We start from the raw sequence: 26209 nt of genomic DNA, 5'->3' as shown, positions 1-26209 counted from the left end.
TAACTCATCACACTACAGCGTTTTTTGACGATCTAAAAACTGAGTAGATCTCTCAAAACGAGCGATATTTCGACGTTCGAAGCTTCGGTGGTCAGCCGCCATACGTATAGCCAACCGCAATAAAGTCCGAGAAGCGTTACGTAGCCCAGTGCGGTTTTCGCGATGCTTTTGGGGTGTAACGTACTACCTGCAATAGAAGCAGCCCTCCCTTACGGAAAATCAGTCAAGGTTAGGCCCAAGCGGTGTACTATCATGGCCGCCAAAAGAACCTCTTATACCTACAAGTACTACCTGCCCGGCTTGTTGCCAAACAGTCCAGTTCGGAGTTGCACTCGGTCATCTCACAGAGGAGTCTCGGTGCTCTATCCGAGTCCCTGAGTCAACACTCGAGCGTGTATCATTCTAGTCATTACATTATTTTATTCATCGTTCACTATGCCGAGGTAAGCTTATATTTTTTATGCTACTATTGACTAGAGCCTTGTGTTTTCATCGTTGCGGAAATTTCGTCATCAATGTACTTTTTCGAACTTTGATACTGCGGGAGGCCTGAAATACGCTTTGTTTGAACATTGTCTTTTTGTATATAGTACATAATTGTAATAATGCTCATAATAAGTAAGAAAAACCGTAAATCCGTCTACGATCGCAAAATTCAGTTAATGCGTACATCCGACATAACCTCAAAAGTTGACTGTTTCCTTTCTGCAATATATTGTATACTGTAGTTGAAATCATTATTATTTAAATTTTCAGCACGGCGACGGAGACTCCTCTGATCGAGAAACCGAAGCAGATCCTGCAGGGCCACAGCGTCGCGACGGTCCTGACGCGTCGCCTCTGCGTACGCTTGGCTACCAAAATCCTGCGTTCGATCGTCGCTACCAACAACCCGACGCCCAAGCGCAGCAACAACGCTCACTAGAGCAGCAGTTTGAGATTTTAAAACGACCATACGATCGACTTCAAGAATTTTATTTTCATACGTCTACAAGTCGAGGAGTTGAGTGATTATTGTTACGTAAAAGCGTACCGATCGTCGTGCGACATGTGCGTCAACGAAAGCTTTACGAATGATTATGGAGTTATGGAGTCGGGGATTCGATTTTTTCAAAAAGTTGGTTTTACGCACCAAAGCGACGTTTTCAGAATCCAAGCCGACCATCATTGTTCAACATTTTATTTTTTTACGACGGCATTTTCAATCAAAGATCGTATGAGTCCTTTGACCGAAGAATAAAGCAGCATCGAAAACTTACACGAATCATATTTTTTTATTTCGTAATCCCTATTCTTCGTACGATAAGAATTTACTTATGAGCGTTTCTTGTATTATTAATATCAAACTACGGGCTGATGATCACGTTTGTTGATAGAGCCGGACACGTGTAAGCCTCGGAGCGTCGGGCAGAAGGCCACGGAAATATTTTCAAATTGCTTTGCAAGTTTACTCCAAGCTTACGAATTATATCAATTTAAAAACTATACAGTTTTCGATTTCGAGCTCATTGCTCGATTTAACGCCACAAAATTTTCATTCCGCAATCGGTTAACGCGCGAGTCGGTATTTTCCGCATCAAAATATTGCGTTGAAAACCGTAAACAACTGTTTCCGCGTGTACACTCTCATGGTTCAACGAAATAAAATTTTCATCGTTAATAGAAGGCAGAGCTGCACCGAAATAACAACACTCATTCCGCATCGCATAGCTGATGCATACGAGCATTTTCCAACAATATTTACAAACGAAGCTTTCATACGCAATAATTAAATTCCACGCGAGCGTAGAGTCGATATTGATTTACAAGCATCAGAGCTCGCGCGTACGGGAAGAAAAAAATCAAAAATTCCTCCCCGACAGCCACGCGCGCGATCCTTCACGACGCAGGCTATACAGCGAGTCTCGTTCGAAATTCCCGCCACGACTCATTAGTCAGCCGCGGAGAAAGACGATTGATCCCAGCGATTACTCGTCCGCCCATGCTCGCATACAAAGAACCAAAGACAAAAAGCTCATCTCGAATTCCACGGGGCTATACGTGCTTTCCGCGAAAGACCGTCGCCCGCATATGCATGTGTGTGTACGTACGCGATTTTCGCGTCGCTCGTTTCCGCCGATTGATGCGCGCGTGTGCAGTCGTTCGCGAATGAGAATTTTTCGGCGTAACGGAAGCGGAGCTGCCGAACAAAGTTGCCTGCGTGATTTCTCGCTTTCTTTCCTCTGGCCTTTTTAATGCCGGAGAATTTTACCGATGAAATTTATTGGATTTACACCGTGTAGCGTGCGTTATACGTTGAAATTAATTTTGTGACGTTTCAATGTGTACTCAAAATGACTAGCCGTCTTGACTTTGCGTTGGTTAGTCGGCACACGAAGTTGAAACTTTCAATGAAAAGCCAATTAATTTGGAAAATTTTCGCTTTTCGAACGCGTGCTCGAACCTTCTAGGAAGTCGTTAAATTATAAATTTAAGTTCTTTATTTTCTCGACACATTTTCACGAAGTTTCAACAAAACTAAAATTTTCACTATTACAAAGGCTCGCTCTCCGAGCAAAAAAAAAAAATTCCAAAGCAGACTACACTCGGCTGCGCGACGGGTTGCGTTACACAGGGCGCCGCAACCCAATAATCACCTGTGCGCTTCTTGTTACCGGCTGAAATCCAGTTATTTCGGCTCTATACGTATATGCTCGCATCGCGACCATAGCACAGGCGGCTGCCTGCGCGCATATAACGAAGCGCGAAAGCGAGTCGCGAGAAGCACCTGCGCCACTGTATATCTGTTTATAGAGCGGCTTATTATATGCTAAGCGAGTTGAGAAGCTGGAGATTGTTTATGCAAGACTCATCGTCATAATCGAGGGGGATGATGATGGGCGAAATTAATAACGATATCGGATTAATATGTGCGTTGTCATTTTCCGGCGGGAAATTCAAAAGACGTAGTGTTTTAAGTGTACGTTTTATTGAAATTTGATGGTCCATCTCGCTAATTGCATTTGAATGAGCTACGAGTTATTCATATGTAAGCTGAGCACCGCTTGAATGAAATTAGCTAAGTACGAATAATTTTTTCATACATTGCCGTTCCACAAAAAATTCAAAAAGTATCAGCAGATTATACAGAAAAATGAAAAATAATTCATCACCCCGGAATATTAATCGCTTCAGTTAATGTTTAACCCTAATCAAAATTCGTTCAAACCACGCAAACGAAAAGTAGCAAGAAGCAGTTTCAGCGGTGTATTTCCTCATCATGACACGACTGGCATGATTTAGTGTAGCGCGCGCGAGATACGCTGCGCGAGCGCGACTGCGAGCTGATTAATTGATTGACTGCTGCTACCTATATCGCACACGTTGCGCGACCTACTACATACCATGTCCCAGGGATGCAATGTGCGGCTCGTTGGACAACAGAGCGAAGCTCCTCGTGATTGGCGCGCACGTGTCTGTCTGTGTGTATACACAAATATATATATATACGTATACACAGGCATATATATTTGCGACTATTCGAGGCTTTGAGAGGATCAGACAATTTCTCGCCGCGCCGGATTGGATCCACGTTGATGGGCCTGCGATGCCGCTGATTATACGGGACGCGACTTATGCTCGTAAGATTAGTACTTCGGAGGCGTAAATCAATAGGGTTTACGTATAAAAACTTAGGAACGCAGACGCGCGGACGTGACCGAAGACAATGGGCACTTTTTTTCGGGACCAGATGTGCGCGCGCAGCATCGGATTAGCGGAAAAACTGTCGACCGGATGTTCGGTCATCTCGCGTCGGGGAAAGGGCTTTCCCCGTCACTTTTATGACGCGGCTCCGATTTTTTCTAACGGTCGACCGTTTCGCGCGATCTGCGCATGTGTGCCCAAGATGCGCGTCTTTCCACGGCAGATGCCGATATTGTAGCCCGTTTTCTAGACGGAAATCGAAAAAAATTTTTTTTTCGGCTGTCGTGTAAATATGAGATTTTTGTTTTATTTATGCCTTGAAGGTATCAATTAAGCAGAATTCGCTCGACGCATCGCATCCGATCGTCACTGCCAATAAGCTGAGGTATTAGGGCCAGCAGCAACACGACTCTGTCTAATCTAATTAGTCCAATGCTACATATCGACTTTCCACACTAATGAGAGAGTTTCAAGCATTGCAAGAGCAGCTAACAATACCTATCGTTTCAAACTGTCATCAAGATGAAAATCGAAGACGATCGCAAAAAAAATCGATCCTCGCTTCGAAAACAGCGCTTCCGCGCCGTAGAAAGCCATACCCCTCTGGCTGGCTGACAAAGAGGGATGAAAAAAAAAACTAGCGCGATAGTCGCGAAAATAAACAACCAGCCACAGTCGAGCCTGTTTTTTGCCTTTATCGTCATCGCGCCCGATCAAACGTAAACCCTGTGTTTTCGCGCTCCCGTCTGGACGCGCGAGCGGAAAAACAGAGAGGTGTGCGCGGGAAATACAAATTAGAGGCAATGAAAATGTTTTCAGTTTCCCCGGCTCGCTGTATTTGCCTTCCGAGAATTCGCGAGCTATGAAATCGACGATGGATTGACGCTGATATCAATCTTTCATATTGTCGTCTTCACCTGCGAGAATATGAGAGACAAAAAACCGATTCGTTTATTTGTTTTTACCTTGTATGAATGCAAAAATTCATTTTCGCGGAATTCGTCCGCGTGAAAAGCATCGATGTGTGTACAAAATTTAATACTACCAGCCCAAATAGTGGGGGAGTTCAAAGGAACTTTGCGTCCGCTTCGGCTTTTTTTTTCAGAGCCAGAGTTTGCGAGGAACGACGCGAGATGGCAGCACGGATCCCTTGCCCACGCGCGCGCACGCTCGAATGCTATAGAATAAGCATCAGAGTTGAGAAGCGAAATATTGGATGAAAATATAGTAGTGCAGTGAGCATTGAAAAATTTTTAATTAAAACTTTTTCATTATATTTTCTTCGGTAGCCTGCTCGTGCTTTATTATGATACTTCTTCTCTCACTTCACTTTTATGGATGAAATTCGAATGAAACTAAAAAGATTCCACGACTACACTCACTGATGGGAAATATTCTTTTTTTAGAAGGTGAGCAAAAATAAACTAACTATTAAAAATCAATAAACGTGCCTCGTACATTTCAAGCTCAAAACCTTAATGTCAACACCCTCCGAATTCCAAATGAAAAAGAAAGTTCGTCAATTAAGTCTCAGAGTGTCGCGGCTGCCTAATCAAGCGTCCCGTCAGATGACAAACCCCTTCGCGCAGCATCACAAAGCTCCCGTAGAATCAATCAGCCCTATCAGCAGTGGATTCTAATTGCAGGAACAGCAGCAGTCTCTCGAAATCCCAGCTCCGCAGCAAGCCCTCTCTCACTCCCAACTGCGGAGTGTGCAAATTGAGAGAAGCTAAACTTCCGGGTGCCGCGCGCGTTAATCCAGTTTAGAAGTGTGTGTGGGTGTGGGTGTATGTGCAGTAGGTGTCACGAAATTCGCGATCGCAAATCATCGGGGAGGTGGTGCCGCCGCTGCTGCCGAGGGTAGAGCGACGCGTGACGAATGCCAGTTGGTACCCGATTGTTTTAGTTTCGACGACGACTGCTTCGCGGCAGTGTATGTACTGGAGGAAGTTTCGTGGGTATAAAGGGCTGCTGCTGTTGGATTCCATTGCGATGCTAATGACGTATTAGAGGATCATGTGGGCGACGCGACGGTGTACTGCTGGGGAATACTTTTAGGGAGAACTTGCGATAGGAAGTTTGTAAAAATTCGAATTTCGCGCCACAATAATAGAGAACCGCATAGTTGCACTTCGATGTGCAATTATTCATCGTTTTACAAAGTTTGAAATCTGAGGTAATGTTGATTTCTTTTTAGAAAGGCTATTTGAAACAATTTCAGACTATATGCGCGGTAACGCAATTTCAATAATTCCCCGCATTACTAATTAGCTGAATCAAAATGGCTGTAACTCTATGCTTGTACAACTGGCAAACACTGCGGAACAACGCGAATCATATTCGAACAGCAAGATGTTTATTCAGATCACCGAGAAAAGCAACAGATCTACGATAGCTGGGAAATTCACTTGGTGTATCAGTTACATTGAAATTCCGTATTTTCCAAAATATTTAACGAAATAATGCCAGACCATGCATTTTAATGTATAGTCTGTAGACATAAGGTGAAGACAATACCGACATGCTTGATAGAATATGTAAAAACGGATGAAATACCTATAACACGCGCTATCTGATTGTTGATAAAATAAAAAAGCTCACCGACAAACTGACGTGCATTATTGTACTGTCTATCGTGAAAAATAATAACCCGTCAAAATGTTCAAATTTTAGAAACGGCGATAACGCTAGGCGTTAATCCATTCGCTGAACCATTTCGTTTCATATATAAAATACCGACAGTCGGCAATTATTCACACAGTCACCTGTACGCCCTTCGAAATTTAATCGTCAATCCGGCTTGAACTTCAATGGAAGCCGTGCATGCAAATCGTCATACAAACGGATTAATGTAAATAACGCGCTGTGCTATTTCGTATACACATCGCAATTATATAAACATAAATATACAAATTCTATACATATGAGAATAGCAAAATGCGCTCATAGTTTGACCTCAAATCCGCCTCGAATCGGACATTCACATCCCAAACTGTATATAACATACCAATGTTTGTACACATAGACAATGATCGAGTAACGGCGCTGCACCTCCGGAAGCTCGTTTTATTCCGCGACGATCGATGCAACTCGAGCGCGACGCCGCGCGATCGAGCGCTGCACTTTTATCCCGCCAGGGACGATCGATCGAGGAAACAACGTATGCGTACATGTGAGTCGACGCGTCTTGGATGACTCGAGCGTGAGTAATGAACTGCCGCACTCGAGGAACGCGTTGATTCGAATTTAGCGTTATTTGAATGGCGGATATTTGATAGGGATTGAAAATTAAATTCGAACCACGATTGATTATTGCAAATGTTCAAAGGTTTCGTGAGTTTATAAACACTATGTAACGGTTTCGAATTACGCGCGGTTATGTGCCGAAATACAGTGTTTGCTTTTTTCGAACTGAAAATCGTACGCCAACTTCCAATGCCGGAAATCGTGAGAGTAATTAGGTAAAGCAATATTGGACTGACGTTCGATCCGAAATTCAAGAAGCAAACGAGTTATTTCATCAAATTGCGAAATATTGGAACATGATATTTTTAACGTGCAAAATAGTACCTCAAAATACGTATCCAAGTAGCCATCGCTCAACGACCGATATCAACAGACAGAAACTCGTTATAAGCCCATTAGACACATACGACTGTACGTAGATAACCAAATATTTACGGTCATCCTTCGACCTTGAGAGCGAAATTCCAAACTGTCCTAAAAGGGCGCACTGCGGTCGTTCAAAAAGCTATAGGTACTTCATGTACACGAAAGGCATCGCTGCGCAGGAGGGGAGAGGAATCACAGCGTAAAATCTGACGTCACAGGTGTGCAAAAGTCGCGCAGACGCTCTGCTCCTCAACGAGGACGTGTTTCGGTACAGTCCACTGCGTCGACGAATTTTTTTACTGCGGGAAACCGTGTATTTTGAATCTTTCCCTTTACCTCATTAGTCAGCCATCGAATCATGTAAGTATGAAGTCTGGTCTGGCAAATGCTATTTCTACTAAGAAGCATACGGATACGAACGTGAGATTACTTAGCGACGCCCGTGTTTCCGCGAACGCCTCACTGCCGATGCATTCCTGCGTGCGTATATTTTGAGAAACAAGCGATAACCTAGTTAGCGCAGAGAGCAGAGCTATTATGTATATAGTTACGTTTCAGCGACACATACACACACACACACACACACACACATGCGTTCGTTTTTCCTCTCACGGGCTATTACTTTTTTGCCTATACGGTCGCTATTGAAAAATGATGCACAGGATCGTAAAAACGGCGTAAAAATTTCTCGCGTCACACGGGCGTGTAAACAAAGCCTCTGCTTTACATAACCTCACATGTGCGTCTGCAATCATTGTTAAGGACATAAAAAAAGAAAATCGCTCACTCGGGCACTTACAGCTCTCTCGCACACCATCACGTCTGATGCTATACCTGCGCCACCTCGAACAGAAGACGGCAGAAAAAAGGGCAAGGCGCAGGTAAAAATTAAAGACTTCTCTCCTCTGTTTGAAACGAAAGAGAGAAAAAAGGCCAGTCGACATAAGCAGATTCCAAGCTGGACGGTAGAAGAGTAGCCATAAGAGAGAGAGAGAGAGAGAAGAGTATATATGTATAGCATCATACCTGCGACCAAGCCAAGTATCTCTCTCTCTCGCGCGCGCGTCGCGCCGGCGGCTCAACGGTTGCGGCGGCTCGAAGCACTGTGCGTTATAGCGATCGCGGCGCGGCGGGGTGGGGGCCAGCGCTGCTCCAGGCATGGAGAGGGCGCAGTTCCGCGCTAACCTCCGTGCCGCCTACATCACGCTCGATCTCTCTCTCTCTCTCTTCCCGCGAGTATTTCATCGCTGTACGCAGTGTATTTCCCTCCGTGGAACAACACGGCAGTCATAGAGAAAAGAGAGAGGATAGTTAGCACGTTATACGCGTAGAAAGATTCATCGGGAATACGGATTCGAGGTTAAGCCTCTCCGCGAGAGTGAGAATACACAGTGAATATATCTATACGTTTAGATAGAGAGTGTAAAAGAGGGAGAGAGAGAAACTGGCTCCGTGCTGAGATTTGAAATTCGCGCGCGCTCGCGCTCTCGCTGTCTCCGTATATATCTGGTGCCGTGCTGTGCGGAAAATCGGTGTTTCATCGTATATAGTACGACAGATTTTTTTGGTTGGTTCTGTGTGTGCGACTGCGGCAGGATGACGGGGCTAAAAAGCGGCATCCTGGTGCTGATGCTGCTGACGGTGTTGGCGGCGAGAGATGCTCAGGGGGCCAAGCTGTCCGTCGACGCGAAGATGCGCGAGGACACCGACTTGTCTCAGGTACGTGTTTACGCTGACTTCTTGATGGAATTCGTTTTTTTCTCGCTGCGGCGGAGCTCGCGTGCCGGCCGAGTTCTGAGAATACTGGGTACTCAAGGAGAGTTCGATACCTGTCGTATAGGCGAAAGCGAGCTGGTTTCTAGTTTGATATTAGCAATTTTATCTTTTGAATAGCCATGGAATGAAACCATCGTATACAAAAGCTGGCTGTCCGGTGTTTTTTGAGGCGCGATTCAACGGCTTTTAATTAAAAGTCTGGAATTCTTTGCATACGGGCTTTTATCGGCTTTAATTTGCGAATCGTTAGTTGGCTTGCTTTTAATTTAATTTTATGAATAATGAAACGATGTGATATATCTCGCCGATAACTCATCTCGACTGTCGCTAAAAATAATTTTGATTTTGATATGACAATATTACAGCGTGATACTTCTCTATTTCCGTTTCACGCGTACAATGTATAGAACATTTATAATTCAATTTATCTGTCAAAAGCAGACACTTGGCACACTACACACCGGTCGAACAAGCAAACTTTATAATCGATCGAACAGAGAGAACCCACTGTCGATTAAAAACTTTTCACGCACTGTATTTTCCACTCAGTCCGAGAGAGTTAGTTTGTTAACAATTTGCAATCCTATAGATGTCCTATAAACACTTGCTAATTTTTAACGAGCTGGATGATTCGATTTGCGAAGTTTCTCGAACAAAATTCACGCCCGAAATTAGTAACTGACGGATAAGAGGAAAGAGCAAAAAAACGTGCGAAAGGTTACCGATAAAACGCAGAGATAGAGTTCGTTCTCGTATTTGTCGCGAATTTATCGGAAATTGGCTCGATTCTTCGCGAATCAAGCCGTACATATAGCGCCATCCCTTCGTCGTCTTCTCTCCCTCATACATAAGTGGGTCACACAGCAGCTGGTGATTGATATTCTCTCGGCGTTCTTCTGACTTTAAGTTTTTCACTCGGGCTTCGCGCGCGAGTTTGCGTTTCATTAGTTCGTCAACTGACGAGTGAAATTTTCCCGACGAGGTAAACGCCGGTCGCGCGCTTATTAGGAAAGGAAATAAATATCCTCAGAGTGCCAGAAAAAGTTTCCGCTACGTGACTCTTCGTTATAATACGCAGCAGCGCGACGTATTGTAAAAACACACTGCGTCAATCATCGATTAAATTACGGACGCGTAGAATCAATATTTCAGCGACTCTTCGCGTAAAAGGCTGGAGAAAATCAATTTCCCATAAAAAGCAGCTCTCTCACGACTAAATCGAGCATGAGCGGCCTCTCCGGGAAAAAGGGGGTATATCGCCACCCCCTGGACCCCTATAAAGACTTTCTCTCTCTCTTCGCGTTTTCTCGATGCTGATCGACGCCTAATGCATTATTGAAAGTTTCGCTTGGCCTACCGTCCTCCGCCGATCTTTCATAAATCGCTTCTATATACGTATATAGAGAATGTGTTTGCCGTACAAAGGGGGCGGTCGGATGACAAAGAGTCGGCGCCCCGACATTTTTCATTCGAGCCGATAAGAAGCCCGGCGTATATAGAAATCCTCGAGGAACGGGGAGGAATAAGAGACGCAGCGCGCGCTATCGCTGTACTGGATGAGAATTTCAATTTTCGCCTGCGTGCGTTTGATTTATTAGGGGGACTTTTGGCGAAATTCGAGCGAGCGCGCTCTTTTTCACCCGAAAAGTGTGTATAGGGCGGCGACGCGCGACTAAAGCGAAAAGCTTTTAGTTAGGATGGACAAGTTTGTTTTAGCGCGTTGAGCCTTTCGGGCGATTTTTCGTTGAGGGAGTTTTTTTTTAGTTTCGTATCGAGCGTTAATTGGATTCTGTAATCGGTACGGCAATTCGTCATTGGATTGCCCCCGAAAGATGCGTTAATTGATGGTCGTTCGATTAAAAGGCTATTTATACGGTATTCGTTTGAATTGATTACACTCGAACGCCGTGCCAGTGCGGCGTTATATTGTTCGTCAAAACATTTACACGATTTTAAACGAAAGACGACGGGTCGTAAAGGTTTGCATTTACAATAGGTTAAAATAACGCAATATTAATCCGAAGATAAAAAGCTTAAAGCACAATTTAAAATCGTCAACTCAAGCACAGGGCGTAAAAGCCGCCGTCGTCGTCGTGTCGCCGCGTGGTCAGTCCCGAGGAAAAGCCACATCGCTCCCTCTTTCCCGCAAAAATGAATATTTTTATCGCTCGACCGCGTTTTATTATCACAGGAGGGCCGAGAGAGGGAGAGACGAGGCGGAATCGGATTTAATCGTCGCGCAAGAGCGAGGATTCGATTTCGAATTAATCCTCGCTCGCGCGCGCAGCTCTTTTTACTGCTGTAATGATGGATTTTTACGCTTTAATGGCTCGCGCTTGTTCCGCATTTATGAATAAAAAATGTCGCCCGATTTGCATTTAAGGCTGCTGCGTTACATGTTTCTCGCTGAGATTTTTCGGCTGTACGAACAAACGTGTTTCGTTTTTTTTTCGAATTTCCCGCCCTTAAGCAGCGATGAATTATGTATAACGGGTAAATTGAATAGGCGCGAAATCCATGAAAAATTAAAGGCAATCACACGCACAGCACATCGAATCAAGCTTTTCACGAGTCCCAAGATCAGCCTCGTAAAAGTAACATCCTTTTCCTCCGGCGGAAGAAGCGATAAAGAAAAATTACCGCAGCTACATTATACTTACGCGTACACACGCGATATCTATATTTTTAGCATCTGCAGCGCGCAAGGCCGCCGCCGCTTCTTTCCGTTTCGTTCATTTATTTACATGCGCCGCTAGCGGAGATCGTAATTCGCCCGGCGCGCGCTTTGTTTACGTTCCATCGTCTCTTCGGCCGATCCATTGTTGTATTCGGGCTCGATACTATACCCACCCTCTCTCGCTTGCAGCCCGTGCGTGGATATATATCTTGGCTTCTTTTCTATTCTCTCTCTCTCTCTCTCTCTCTCTCTCTCTCTCTCTCTCTCTCTCTCTCTCTCTCTCTCTCTCTCTCTCTCTCTCTCTCTCTCTCTCTCTCTCTTTCTCTGTCTAGAGGTGCTATTTATTTCCTTCGGAGTAAGCGAGAAAAAGCGAAGTATACGAGGTATTATACGCGATGCCGTGATACAGCCTGGATTTTGATGCCTCGTAGGCGATTCGGTGTACAGCAGCTGGAATTTATTGGGAATTTCCAGCGCTGACTGCAACGAGAAATAAAAAGAAAAAGAAAAAAGAGAGAGAAAAGCGGTTGGCTTTTTAGTGCGAAGCGGGTATTTTTACAAGCTGATGTAACACTGCGCGCGTGTGTGTAAAGTAAGTCGCGCAGTGTGAATCGTTTCGAGCAGTCATGTGGAATGTAATGACTTTGTAATGTTCCGCAATATTTTCTTTTTTATTAAAGCGTCCTATAGTTCGTAGAAATTACCGAGGTATGCGATGACGCATACGGACAAATCGCTTCCTTACTCGAAAAATAATAAATTCCCCTCGCCGTCGAATTGAAATTCGCGCGTCAATCTTTATCAAGGCGTTTCCTGCGGCGCATCGAGTTTTTGCGTGTATCAAACACCGCGTAACTGCGATATCTCCAAAAAAGTCCTCTAACGACCAACTTTTTGCCCGAATCAGTCGGTTAATCGTCGAACACAGCTTCGCTCTCCATCGAGCGTGTAAATTCCCGCGGCATCAGTAACTTTGCGCGCTATGCGCCGCTGCAACGATCGAACGCGATTTGATATAACGGAAATGGGCTTCGCGACTCTCTCACTCCGACAACTTGTTGCTACAACAAAAACTAATTGGTTGACTTGCAGACGACGACGCGACCCATTCGACGAGCGAAACTTGGCTCGAAGGGACAGAAGAACGTTTTGAATTTCTGGTACAGTATATCCGCAAAAAGCTAAGAAAAAAAATTCACCGCAAAGATTCGATTCGAGCGTATTGTCTACTGTTACACGAGAGGGAAAGAGAGAGAGAGAGAGAGAAGTCCGGTGATTAACTGTGAGACACTGGGCGGCGTCGAAATAAGCAAAGCACACAGAGCGGCGCAATGAAAAACGACGGCAGCGCGGCGACGGCGGAAATAACAATGAAAAACGGCGGCTGTAAAGTGCACGCGCCTGTTGCCAAACGTCAAAGATTAGTGGTCATTTTATTGGGCACCTCGTAACTCACTTCCCCTTTAAAGGCTGCGGATAAAAAAATAGAACGCCGCTAGAGGGCGCTTCGCGCGAATACAGCGATTTTTATTTATCGCGCTTAATTTGCCGCGTTATTTACAGGCCCTGTGTTTTTTAATGAACGAGTGTACAAGAAAATACTCCAGATTTTTCGCGCTAATATACCGCGCGTGAAATACCGATGCCATCGGTGAAATGTCGCATCTATCCCTGGTAGAAAATTAACGAGTGAAAACCGTTAAAAAGTTAAGTTTAGTTGACCATTATTATCAAATTTGAATGTAAAAAAATAAAGCAAAATATTGCTAATATTTTAGTGATGCGTGTCTATTATACCAATACAGTATTATTTTTAATTTAAAAATTGTTTTTTCCTTTTTTTCTTGCATTAAAACGTTTGCATGTTTTATTACAAACATTTGGATTTTTCACGATTGCAAGATATTTTTCTATAATTTCTGGATTGTAACAGTCATTTGACAAATTTCAAGCAAATTTTCTGTTTTATCTTGAGTTAATGTGTATATCTATGCATTTATAATGTTTAAACTCTGTTAACCACAACTTAACTAAGTGGCCCAAAACTTAGCTTATTAACCGTTAACGTTTCTACCAGGGATATCGAAACAAGAAGTCGACAAAATAGAGAGGATCGGTTCCCGGAATCCTCCAATCTCCGAGACGTCCGTTCGCCGATCTAGCGAAAAAGAGACGCAAATCCCCGGGATATCTCTCAATCCCGCGCTCAATTTGCATTATCTCGCGTATATTGCAAGCGAAGGTAGATGTCGCTGCCGTACTAGGCGATCGGATACATCTTCCGCAGCAATTGCACTGCTGCGCTGTGCTGCAGCGAGAGACAGGACGCGGGGCGCGGTCGTAGTAGCGAGGTAGGTATAATGATGACCTGTGCCTGCTGCACGCGCTGTTACGCGACTGTGGATGGTGTCGATGTTCGCTGTAATTTTCTTTCGAGAAGATTTTTGCCTAGCTTTCGGTTACTCGATAGGTTGTTATATCTTTACATCGGATTTTCCGATAAGTGAGATAATGTTTGAAATTCGAAATGAATATCGATTATAAAAGTTTGAAACCGCGAGGTTGTGAACATTGAGGTTATGTCTGAACAAAGTCATATAAACTAAGGACCTCGGTCAAACAGTAGCTGCAGCCAGCGCGCGTTGCATAACGAATCCTCTGACTCATACCGTGTCGCGGAAAGCTCCACGTATGTATAATACATCCGCGCTCTCTCGGACGCGCCGCCGCATCCGCCGACTGTGTATACTATACATTTACATATAGCCATGTATACACATGTACTTGTACTCTCCGCACTTCCGGTCCGTCTCTCCGGAGAGCGTTGCAGTGCCACTGTCCGGCGCCCGATTTTTCTCCCCCCTCTCTCTCTCTTCATTCTCTTCTCCGTTCGCGCGCCTTGTTCTCTCATCGCTCTTCGTTCGCGGTTGATTGCCGTTGCGCTTGGCCTGTATGCCTTGTTTTCAACCATTTTTCGCAACCGCTGCTGCTATATTTCTTTTTCTCTCAAATGCATGTGCATACGTGCGCAGCAGCCTATTTTCGTAGACTCTGTTTATAGAGATTTGTGCTCTGTGGTGCTCTTTTTTTATAACGAGCGCGCGAGAGGGAGAGTTCAATCCCTCTGGTAGTATCGAAATGCGTGGAATGTTTATAGAATGCTGCATGCAATGAAGAGAATTTCTGAAATTTTCATCGGGTGAACTGCACTTGTATAGCCTGGATATTCATATATTATATACGTTATCTCGGATCTATCTGTTTTTCATAATTCAAACGGAACAAAGATTGGAGTCATCGGAAAGTTTATAAAAATCAGGTTAAAAACGACCTACATTTTCAAACATATCACTATTTACATTCCCGCCGGAGCAGAGCGTTGTAGCATCATTGACGTATCGAGGTCGGAACTTGATCCGAAAATAAATTGTTTTTCCTCAAATAGTTCGGCGGAGTAGCAAAAACAAAAATCCCCAGCCATTCCAAATATTGAAAAATCTCCCTAAATCGCAGCGCACACACGCGGCGCGCGTACTTCAAAAGCCTCATTTCCCTGAAAAACAAACCATCTCTTTCTCTCTCTCTCTCTCTCTCTCTCTCTCTCTCTCTCTCTCTCTCTCTCTCTTTCTCTCTCTTTTAATCAAAGCAAACAAAGTCCGGAAAAAACTGGCCGCAAATAGGTCGCGCGCTCACCATCTCCCAGCCGTGCAAAAATCAAAAGATCGTCGACACTGCAAACACAACTCCGCGTAGCGTGTCATTCAATCTCTCGTCTCCTCTCACTGCCATAGTGTAGCTCGCGCGAGAATGAAGCGTCGCTGAGAGATATTTGCATCGAGCTGTGCAGTCGCCACGTAATTGAATCCAGTGGCGCACGTGCGACAACGACGAAGACGACGACGACGCGGAGCTATGCGACCTTCGACGACTATCTGTCGTCGTCTCACAAGCAGAGGCGGATAGACGAGACGCAGACGCGTGAGAATCGTGACGATCGCCAGGTGCTGGATACTGTGTGTGTGTATAGTGAAAGTCTTGGCGATTTTTTTTTCTCTGCTCGAGGGGGAGAAGCTGTTTTCTAGGTTAGGTTAAGGTGATGGATGCTCTTCTGTGCAAGTGGATGTAGGTTAATATTCTGTGATGACTTTTTTGTAAAGATATGCGAAAATAAATGCAAAGTAGCTGGAGGAATAACGCCTTTATAATCCGGTGTAAATTATTGCTTAAATAAACGTGTAATGAGCGTTAATTAACGCGAAAATTAACGTTTCTCCACACTCCGTGACCGAATTAGGACCGTTATCAGCATTCGTATAACAATTATTGCAAATATAATTTTCATATCAGCGTATCATATTATTTATAAAACATTTCTCGCATCCTTCTCTCTCTCTCTCCCGTATAAATACGCTTCCAGCAAAACCCTTCAACAGCGATACACAGCGAATATATGGTATAATGGAATTTTGCGAAGAGCCGATTTGTACATTTTGCGCTCTGGTTGTCGAAATTATTTGCAACGATATTTATTCGTACCGGTGCGCCTGCAACACACGCCATAATAAATCGCTCGTCTGATGCATATAATAATGCACTATTTGCATTTTTCTCCCAAATATAATTCACTCGAGGCCATTTGTTTCGACTTCCTGCTACCGGTATTATGCGTAAAGCTAAAAATACAAATACTGTCATTACCAGCGGATAACAAAAGCTTACGGGAAGGAAAGCTAATAGCGCGTCTTTAGTCCGTCGATAAAAATAACCACACAAGCGCGAACGAGAGAGGGGGAGAGTTATGCAGTGTTAAAGCCGGCTTCCCCGCGTTTTTTAAGACTCCGCAGCTGGCGCTGGGGGATCTCATAAGAATCAAGATTTATCGCCGCTATCCGTTTTAATTAAGTAAACGAAAAATACAAGCTGGAATAAACTTATCCGCACACAAGTCACGCATCTCGGTTTTACTTCCCGAGGCAGTGGCACCAACGATGGAAGTGGTCGGACGGTCTACCGAGAAAACTGCATCGATAATCCTCCGCTCGAAAAAATGCGCGTGAAAAAAGCTCTTGCGCTCCATTAAGTAGCGATTTTCCGTTCTTAACGAGTCCAGTTCTCCCTAGAGAGAAAGAGACTAGGCATTGGTAGGGGAATCCCCGAGTGCGCTCTCGGCAAAGTCTCGATATCGCTGACGTGCTAGGGGGCGCTGCGCTAGCTACGTGTTTTACGGCATGAATCGGCGGCGCTCGTCGCGCTTTACGACACAACTCAGCCTTCTCCTTCTCAGGATAGGGTATATAGACTTCCCGGGCTTGCAGCTCTCCCCGCGGACGAACGAGTGCAGTGTGTATGGGCGAACTACGTGTGTGTGTGTGTGTGTGTTCGTTCACGCCACCAACGCCGGTGTTTATTGGCAGGCGCGTAAATCACGCCGGTGATGTGTATAGGCTCGCGTATGTAGGGACACGCACGCGAGCACACCGCCGACTTTAACGAGTCGACTTCGAAAGAGAGCGAGAGAGAGAGAAAGAGAAGTTTATACGTCCGTCGCTCTTGTTGCCGATTGATCCTGCCGAACTAACTCGAAGCCGCCGCGGCGCGAGCTGGTCTCTGCGTGTGAAATCTCTTGAGGACGTGGGCGATTGGACGCTTTTTTCTGTTCCGTTGCTGTATAGTAAGAGAAAAAGAGAGGTGTATAATACTGCTGCTGAGGGAGAGATAGCGAGTTTCACCTTCATCGAGAACGAACCGACTGACCGCTTGATTTTTATTGAGCGAAAGGGAAGAGGGGCATAGCGAGAGACAGGCGTGAATTGGTCGTTATGATTATGACGGTCGGCTCATTCCTGAGCGGTGATGATACGCGCGCGCCTGCATTCACGATCGTGCACTTTGTCGTCCAGCAGCGACGTGTGGATACATTGTACATCGAGCTTCTGATGGATGTTGTTCTTTTTAATTATCCATTACCCAGCGTTATCGCGATCCAAAGATTGAAACGGGTAATCAGCCACTGTCGTTTTGATCACTGCGCGTGACAGTAACTTATTAACGCAGCAGAGGCCAGTTCTAAAGCACGAATTTATTACAATTAAAAACTTGCGTCAATGCAGTTGACGAACGTTTCCTACCTGCCCATAATTATTTGCTCTCTTCATCCATCTCTGAACTTTCCCCCCGTACACGCGTGCAGCAGCAGCAGCAGCAGCATCGAGAGACAAAGCAAAAAGTGTATCTCTCGTCCCCAAGCGCCTCTCGAACGTCGAAACTTCTCCTCTCTCCCTCTCGCGGCAATCAGTTTAACCATACGCTTGATACAATCAGACGATCGCCAGACTAGAACTCGACGGCAAATCCCAGCGCAACCGAGGCTTCGCGGCCACATTTCGCACTGAATATTCACGCGTGCGCGCCCATAAATCCACAGCGGCATCGAACGCCAGAGTTGGATTATGAGAGCCGTCGCCGTCAAAACAATCTACGAATCTGACGAGTAATTGGCCTCCGACGTGCGCGCGTTCGACGTGTCACACAAACACACACATACAGCAGTTATATAGTTGTCGCTCGCGGAAAAGCGAAATTAAGCGGCTCTTGGATCGAGCCTATGGGACGCACGGCAGCGGCGCGCCGAGTTAACGTATTCCATTTTAGAGACGACGCTAGGTGGCGCTGCAGGACTGGCGTGAATTATTGTAGACCTGTTGGTAGGCTCTGCGCGCGCTGTGTACGATACCCTCGCGACTCTCTTGCTTCGTGCACCGCAGCGAATATACTTATGTATGCGCTGCTACTGCCGTGGCCTTTAAGTCTACGTTTCTCTCTACGGCGTTATTGCGTGCTTAGTAATGAGCGGTGAGGCTCGAGGGATTTAGGAATAAGTGTACCGAAGTCGTTGTTTCTTATAGGCTACAATGAGATGAATCGTTGACTCGGCTCGGTGTGCGACGGGTATAATTATGAATTTATATGCGGTCGTTCACTGCGCTACAATTGCTCCATGATAGGAATGATCCGATTTTAGTTTCTTAACTGTGAAAGAGCGTTTCATCGCGCCGAGGCGAGTGTTGGCGAGATATACATAACGACTGAAGCTTCATCGTCATTTGCTTTTCAAAACTCGTTGTCTCGCATCTATAAGATTCAACGACGCGGAGGCGAAATTCACTCGGTTCGAAGAGCAGCGCGCCAGACTCTGATGCGGGAGCTTTTGACGGATGTAACGAGCGTCGGTTGAAGAATTACTGCGGGAGTCTTGGAAACCCGTGAAACGACTCGGGAATATTGTATCGTGTGGTGGAGTTTATGGAGATGTATTGTTCTAACGAATCGTTCTTTGTTTGTTTGTTGCAGGTAAAGATGCTTTCGCTTTGTTTTACCAGAAGGACACCATGAAGCGAGCCACGTAACGTACACGAATCTTCTGACCCAAGTACTCCAACAGCGTCAGGTAGACGATCCGTCTCTTCTGTCGGTTAAAAATCGGCGAAGCGATTATTCAATCTGGCGGTCAATTGACGCAAATCAATCTTCAGCGTCGACCGCAGCGTATAACTATCCCAATGTATCTCCTCTCGCGTGTGTCTTCCCCAGTGTCCAAAGCCGCAGCTAAACTATTCCGGAGCCCCCCGCCCGAAAAAGCTCGCAACTTCGTCGCTCTGCGCGCCCGAATACACTCCGTCTTGCCCCTTCGGAGACACAGCTAATAGAAATCCAAGCCAGTGAGAGAACCGGCCCCGACAAACTCACAGCCGCGCGCAGTTGTTCGGCTCCAAGTTCCGGTACACCTGTACCTCAGTGTTCGGGTAAAACCGAGTAGTCGTCCTCGTCGTCACACGGCTCCACTTGTTCCGGACAAAAGAGAAGCGTAGCGTGTCGCGAACTTGCCTCGATCTGGCTCTGATTAGTGCCAGAAGGGGTGGAGCACTTAAGTGGCAAGTAAGTTTGGCATCAGGAAGCAGCAGCAGCTTCCTTCGATAAGCTCCCTCCCCCCTCTCTCTCTCTCTCTCTCTCTCTCTCTCTCTCTCTCTGGCATTCATATCCAAAGCAGAGAGATGCGAGAGATCTATAAATGCCGGCAGCAGTTCCAAATGCGAGAGAGAGAGAGAGAGAGAGAGAGAGAGAGAGAGAGAGAGAGAGAGAGAGAGAGGAGACGAGAGCAGATTCGAGGTAGTTTAAGATAGTTAGGCGGAGGCGCGCGAACTTTCTCGACCGCGATGAATTTCCTCCCCTATCCGCGTGCCAATACGTCCGCAAGCTGGACAGCCCAGCTCTCTCGGGGAGAGGGGGGAAAGAAAGAGGCTGAAAGTTAGCCGGTGTGTGCAGCGGTTTATCAGGAATTTCGTTATGCACTGTCGCTGCCAGGCCATCGGGTGCCAGATTGTGGGATGCTTATGGATTCTTCTGTGTGTCGTGGATATTTACGCGCGATATAACTCACAGGTATATTTCCTCTCGGCGCTGAAGGCGAGTTTGCTGTGTGCTCCGCGTGCTGGACGAGGTTCCTCTATGCAAGTATTTAGCCAAACGCGGCTCTGCTATACGTATACCTGACGTTTTTAATTACCCGGCGATACCTGGTATCTATTGGGATATATGCTCTTGACACGGCGGTCTGGAAGTTTTGTGTGTATTGGAGAATATTGAAATACAGTTCAAATACAAAAAAAACTAAGCGTAAATGATTCGAGGAATGCATAGTACTAACTTATCGACTCTCGATTAGAGCAATGAACCAATGCCGTCCGCATTAGGCGCGGTATCGAACGACGCCTATTAATTCCGGATTTAACAAGTAGCAGTTAAGTTGAACAAACGGCCTTCTCGAACTTATACTCAGAATTGATATCTAACTCGAAGTAATACCCCCAAACGTATAATCCTTCTGCGTAAGCGGCTTACGCATTTTTGCAGCTCTGAAACATCGTCAAAAGCTACCTTACATTACTACTAAACCGTCGACTCAGAGCCAACCCAAATCCCAGAGCACGTCTATATATGCATCTCAATTTTTCACCACGTCGAATTGCCGACGATTGTCGCGCGCGCGATGACGTCGTGATTTCGGTATGCCGAGATCTTCTCTCTAAAGTGTTATAATTAGTCAGGAGTCTCTACACGCTCTCCCTTGTTCAGTCGGTAAAACGAGAGATGTATGAACGATCAGACGCTTGTGCAAACCCAAAACTGCAGGAACTAAAACAGAAGTTTCGTGGATGGTGAAACGCGGGAAGTGAAGCGTACGAGCGATCGCAGTGAATTGGAGTGCATAACGTTCGTCGTTGATGGAAGTCAAATTAGCGTTGAACAAACTTTCTTTCTTATACCATACGGTATGTTATCATCGAGTTTCTTGGCGAAAACGCAGGAAAAACAATCAACAATGAAGCCATTTCTCGTAAGGAGAGCAGTAAAGCTGCATTTGTAGGCCGCGCCTCGTACTGCCGGTCAGCAGCAGCAGCGAAGTATGGACTCTGCGTAGGGAGATTAAATGGCAATCAACTCGAGTAATTAACTGCATTTACCACGATGCGTGTTGCCAGCCGTATGGTTCTCTCTCTCTCTCTCTCTCTCTCTCTCTCTCTTACCGTCGAGTGTGTGGCATGATATCAGGGGTTAAACGATGATGCAATGCCCGACGTTTACTAGGCCACGCGAGAGAGATCACTTCTAATGTGCTTCAATTGTGCTTTTTGAAAAGCGCTCTCGTGTTTCCGTTGTGATTGCGACAGTGGAATTCAGTGTCGTTTAATTTTTTACTTGCCGCCGTGTTAACCCTATTATTCGGTGAAATCGATTGGGGGTACGTTCATCTCGTGAGATGACAGCCATTACAAGCACGACAACGATTTCTCCTGGAATGCCATTGGTTGAATTCTTCGAGCGCTCGCGATGACTTCGGACATTTCAGAAATATCAGCTTTTTCTCGATTTCCGAACTGGATTTCAAATGGACTGGAAACCCGACCCTATAGAAACTTCTCGTTCCCCTTTAAAAAAACACCGGTCGATCTTCTCTATCGCATCTTTATAACGTCTAAACCGTACGGGGGTTGGTGCAAATTACCCTAAAACTCCGCGACCCTATCTCTCTAGGCCCAGATTCCCAGCGTCCAGCCAGCGCGTACTTTTCCGCAGCTGCTTCATCCCCCCCCCCCCCCCCCCAGTTGCATTCATTCCGCGGAGATTCTGAATTATTCAGAGGGACAGCAGGGGGGCGCGAGGCATTAACCGCACGGTGTCGGAGAGGATTAAACGCGATTACCTCCTCAATTACCGCTCGATCCCTCCACCGCGATGGCGCATAATTCATAAGGGCCGAGATTTTAGCGCCTGGCAACGCTGATCTTTCTACGTGTATGTGTGTGTTTGCGCGAAATAATTCAGTAATAAGGTTAACGCGCTCGAGTTCGCGAGGGCACTTTTAGCATTGCTGGGATTTGTTTGCTGGTAGTGTATTTTTTTAGAGAAAATATAGATGATATTTTTTATGAAAATATGCTTCTCTGTGTTATTTACTGTACAACGCGTGAATTGAATGAACGAACGCCCACAGTCGAGCGAGAGGTGATAGAGAATTATCGCGACATCCCGATCAAACACGCTTCATCCATTAAACTCGTCGAACCGACCACAGAGACGTTTGCATATTATAAAAAAAAAAAAAAAAAAAAAACAAGACATTGCACACACGACTGACACGTCCCACACGTAGAAGAGTCGCCGGTTAAACATTTAAATAAAGATCCGGCCTCGTGCAGCCGCAGCGAGAGATATGCAGATTGTCAGGCGCGAGCAATCTTAAAATGAAAAATATTGTTCAATCTGCGCTATACATCTGAAATAAAGTTTTACTAGCGGCAGCTGCCGTGTACACGGCTTCCACGGCCCCTCGTCGGTCTTTCTCTCTCTCTCTATCCCGGCATGTACCATCACCAGGGCCTGCGCTGTAAAGCAATAACGTTACAGCACCAGCAGCAGCGAAATTACGTTCGTAAGGCTGTCAGAAATTTCCCTTCTTTTACGGCCCGCGGGAGTTACTTTAAATTTCCATTTGCAGTCGAATGGCCGCAACGACTCTGACCCAATTCTTCTTCATCCCTTCCGCACCTCCGCCATCCTTTTTTTTCAGTCCCTGCAAAGCTGATTACGCCGCGGCAGCCTGTTCGAAAATTCATTTTCGATTAACATGAACGTTGATCCTCCTTTTTTGCGCGGAGCGAAAGAGAGAACAAAAATTGTTCTCTGTATAGCCGCGCGGAGCGTATATGAATGAAAACACGACACACACGGTTACGCGCCTTCGAACTGTGCGCGGTTGCGTGATGACCGTTTTGTGTATGCCCGTCCGATATGCTGCATCGATTTAACAGCTCCGAGGTCCGCTTTTCAGACCGTACGATTCGCAACGCTGCTTCTCTATATGTGTGTGTGTGCTATAGCGATGAAACGTAATAGCGATGCCTTAGTTTTGAGTTCTGCTTTCCGCTTGCTGGAGTTTTCGAATAGTTTCTAATCGGGTCGATGCAACGATTTTATCACGAAGATTGTTCAGGTGAATAATTTAGAGGAAAATTTGCGTAACATATTTTTTGAAGAATGTAGTCTACATCGCTGATACTTGTTCACGCTATAGCTACGATCGTCGAGCCGCGCAAAAAAGGCATCTCTCAATAAAAGCGACAAATTCCTCCGCAGCCACAATAACACCAACTCGGCAATTGATCCGAGAGCTGCTCTCGTCGAGTTAATTGACGCACTCGTGATCATCGCGTCTTCTGTAAGGAGAGAAAAATAACATGGTAGCCAGAAGCAGTCGGGCTTCGGTCACGTATAGTCTCACTCCGCAGCGATTATATCGTTGAAAAGAAGAAGAAGAAGAACTTTCTCGAGAGATCGATGCGTTATTCTTCCGCGCTTTTATATAACCGACACTGCGCTCGCGGAATATACTTTTGTTCGGCAAAGTTATGGACTGCTGCTATGTTGTACTGTCAAAGTATCGGTTTGGTTAGCTCTCGACTCTTCTCTTACTGCTCCTCCTCCTTTTTTTCCCTTCGACTCGAGCTTCTTTCGAATTTCTGGAGAATGTATACACTTACCGTCGCGGAAAGTTGGTCCAGAAGCGTAGATCCAGCGGAACATCTATCCATAACCCGAGAGATAACTCGATTCATCGATGAGAATTACAGAGAGAGAGAGAGAGAGAGAGAGAGAGAGAGAGAGAGAGAGAGAGAGAGGGGGGGACTCAAAGACGGAGCCTAAAAAGCTCGAGCGGCTGATTGAAAAGCAGCAGAAGCTCAGGGCGTCGATGAATATTCCGGAGTCCGCAGTAGTGTACACACGAATCGCGAGCGCGTCAAAGGCCGGCCGATCTATATGCTAATGCTCGCCCCAAAAAACGAGAAGAAAAGAACAGCTAGCTGACCGACGACGACGAGGAGCATTAGCATGAAAGCAATTTATCGCGATCGATCCACCAGCTGCTGCTGCTCTCCTTTCCTTGGCTTCCTCGCGGGAGGAAGCCCCGCGCATTTTTCTCGTCCGCTGCCTGTCGCAGTCGTCTCTCGTTCCTTTGACTCCGCTGCGCGAGCTTGCGCTAGCTCTCTGTCTATCTACATGCTAACCCACGCGGGCTTCGCTCTGTATAACTTTTTTTCCTTGTTTTTGTCTATGCTGCGTGAAAAAAAGGAAAATTTTTCAGCCGATGGTGGTCTCTCGTCAAAGGACGAGCAATTCGACGGGTGTAAAATTAGCGGTACGTTTAGTGGGGAGATCAGTTTATCAATTCAACTGGGCCATCCGAGAGAGAGAGAGAGAGAGAGAGAGAGAGAGAGAGAGAGAGAGAGAGAGAGAGAGCAGTTTCAAGGCTCGAGAGCACGTCGATTCTATGCACACGGTTATCCCGGGCTCTCTCGTGGTGTGTGCTGCAGCGCCTATATATAGGTATATATCTTGGCCGGACTGATTTAAGAGGCCATTCGGTCCTTTAAGGGTCAAGTTCGTAGCAGCCGAGTTGGATTATAGACTTCCGGTACTTTCTTATCCTCGACGAGTAAACTTTATGGCTCGCGGCAAGCTGGTAGATCCTCCAAGTGGCCCGAAGTTGGACGCGTGGCATAGTTGTACAGTTACGCGAGTGGTCTCATTTACTAACGATCATAATTGAGTGTACTCGGACCCTTCCAAATATACACAGCCCATGTGATAAAACAACGCTCTATCCTCTTACGCACATATCGCATCAAAAAGACTGCAGGCATCAGGCGTACCTGCGTAAATCCAAAATTCGCTCGCGCGGAACGGCGCCGAAATCACGTCCGGCTGCAGCAGTGGTGTTAGCGTGCTATCGGTGCAATAATAATGCAGCCAGAGAGAAAGAGAGAGAGAGAGAGAGAGAGAGAGAGAGAGAGAGAGAGAGAGAGAGAGAGAGAGAGAGAAGGAACGCAGTTGCACTGCGGGGCTTACGTGCGCGCTAGCGCGATTATTAAATAAAAGCCAATTTCCACGCACAGCAGAGCGGTGCCCGCCGCGCGCGCGATGGAAGACGTATGTGTGTGCGCGCGTACGTGCGTAGAGCTTCCGAGGGAAGATTTGTTTTATTCAGCCGAGTCTTGTTCTGCCGTTTTTCGCCTGCGTGGGCTCGTGCCCGCTTTTTTTAAACCGTTGACGTTGGTAGATTGCGCTTTGATACGCCAGCAACGCCCTCTGGCGGTATAATGAAAGCTGCATGGTATATTTCTTTCACGTTCGTAATTAAAAATGGTTCTGATGTAAGTACGCCTTTTGTTTGCTCGGTTGAACGCGAAATTCGTGGAAGAATGTGGAAAAGCGCCCCCTAGCGTCGATGAGAATAGCATGCTGGTTGCGATTCATAATTCTTACGAAATTTTTGTAAGCAGATGTTCCTATCACTCGAACAGGCCCATTACCTTGCGCGAGGCGATTCATCAAGCTATTAAGAGTATCATCCAATTTTTCACCGGCTCTCTCATGAGATCTCAAAGCACATAGCTCCCGATCTCAGCGCAGCTCATCACATCAGAGCCCCATCAGCATTACTAACGACATCCCGCTCTGCAGCAGTAGTATAGCAGTAGCACAGCAACGACAACGACCCGAAAGCCCTAACCTCTGTACGAGCACGACGGCATACGCCTATTACCTGCCTAGCCATCCGCGGCAAAGCTCACCTCCACCTACTCCTCCTCCTCCTCGTGTCTATCTAAACGACTACGTCGTCGTCGGCGTCGTCGTATAGTCGTCGCTACAGCAGAAAGCAGAGCGCGGCGCAGTCCTCGTCGACCCTGTAATCCCGAAGTTACACACATCGCGTAGGGTTTGGGCTTTCGCCGGATTCGGATTGTTCGCTCGGAAGGTTTCGCCAGTGCGCCGATAACGTCCACCCTTAGTTGCGTTGCCGAACTAATCTGCAGAGCGCGCAGCTCTCTCTCTCTCTCTCTC

At 46.1% G+C, this 26209-nt stretch overlaps 1 protein-coding gene across 9 annotated transcripts in view; it reads left to right on the top strand.

Moving 5' to 3' along the window:
• Window positions 1–8403: 8403 nt before the first annotated feature.
• The window catches only part of LOC100117357 (fasciclin-1), a 195950-nt gene continuing 178144 nt past the window's right edge, over window positions 8404–26209 (top strand). For 6 of the 9 annotated variants that reach the window (XM_016985268.2, XM_016985254.2, XM_016985264.3 and 3 more), the window contains exon 1: window positions 8456–9015. In XM_016985268.2, coding sequence (XP_016840757.1) covers window positions 8893–9015 — 123 coding nt within the window. In that variant the 5' untranslated portion in view covers window positions 8456–8892. Of the gene's footprint in view, window positions 9016–26209 lie in introns of all 9 variants that reach the window. The other 3 variants (XM_032597211.1, XM_016985275.2, XM_032597205.1) reach the window with 3 other exon arrangements.

The sequence above is a fragment of the Nasonia vitripennis genome, chromosome 1 (genome assembly GCF_009193385.2).
Source record: "Nasonia vitripennis strain AsymCx chromosome 1, Nvit_psr_1.1, whole genome shotgun sequence".
In the NCBI taxonomy this organism is placed as follows: Eukaryota; Metazoa; Arthropoda; class Insecta; order Hymenoptera; family Pteromalidae; genus Nasonia; species Nasonia vitripennis.
This window is presented reverse-complemented; position numbering and strand designations above follow the sequence as displayed.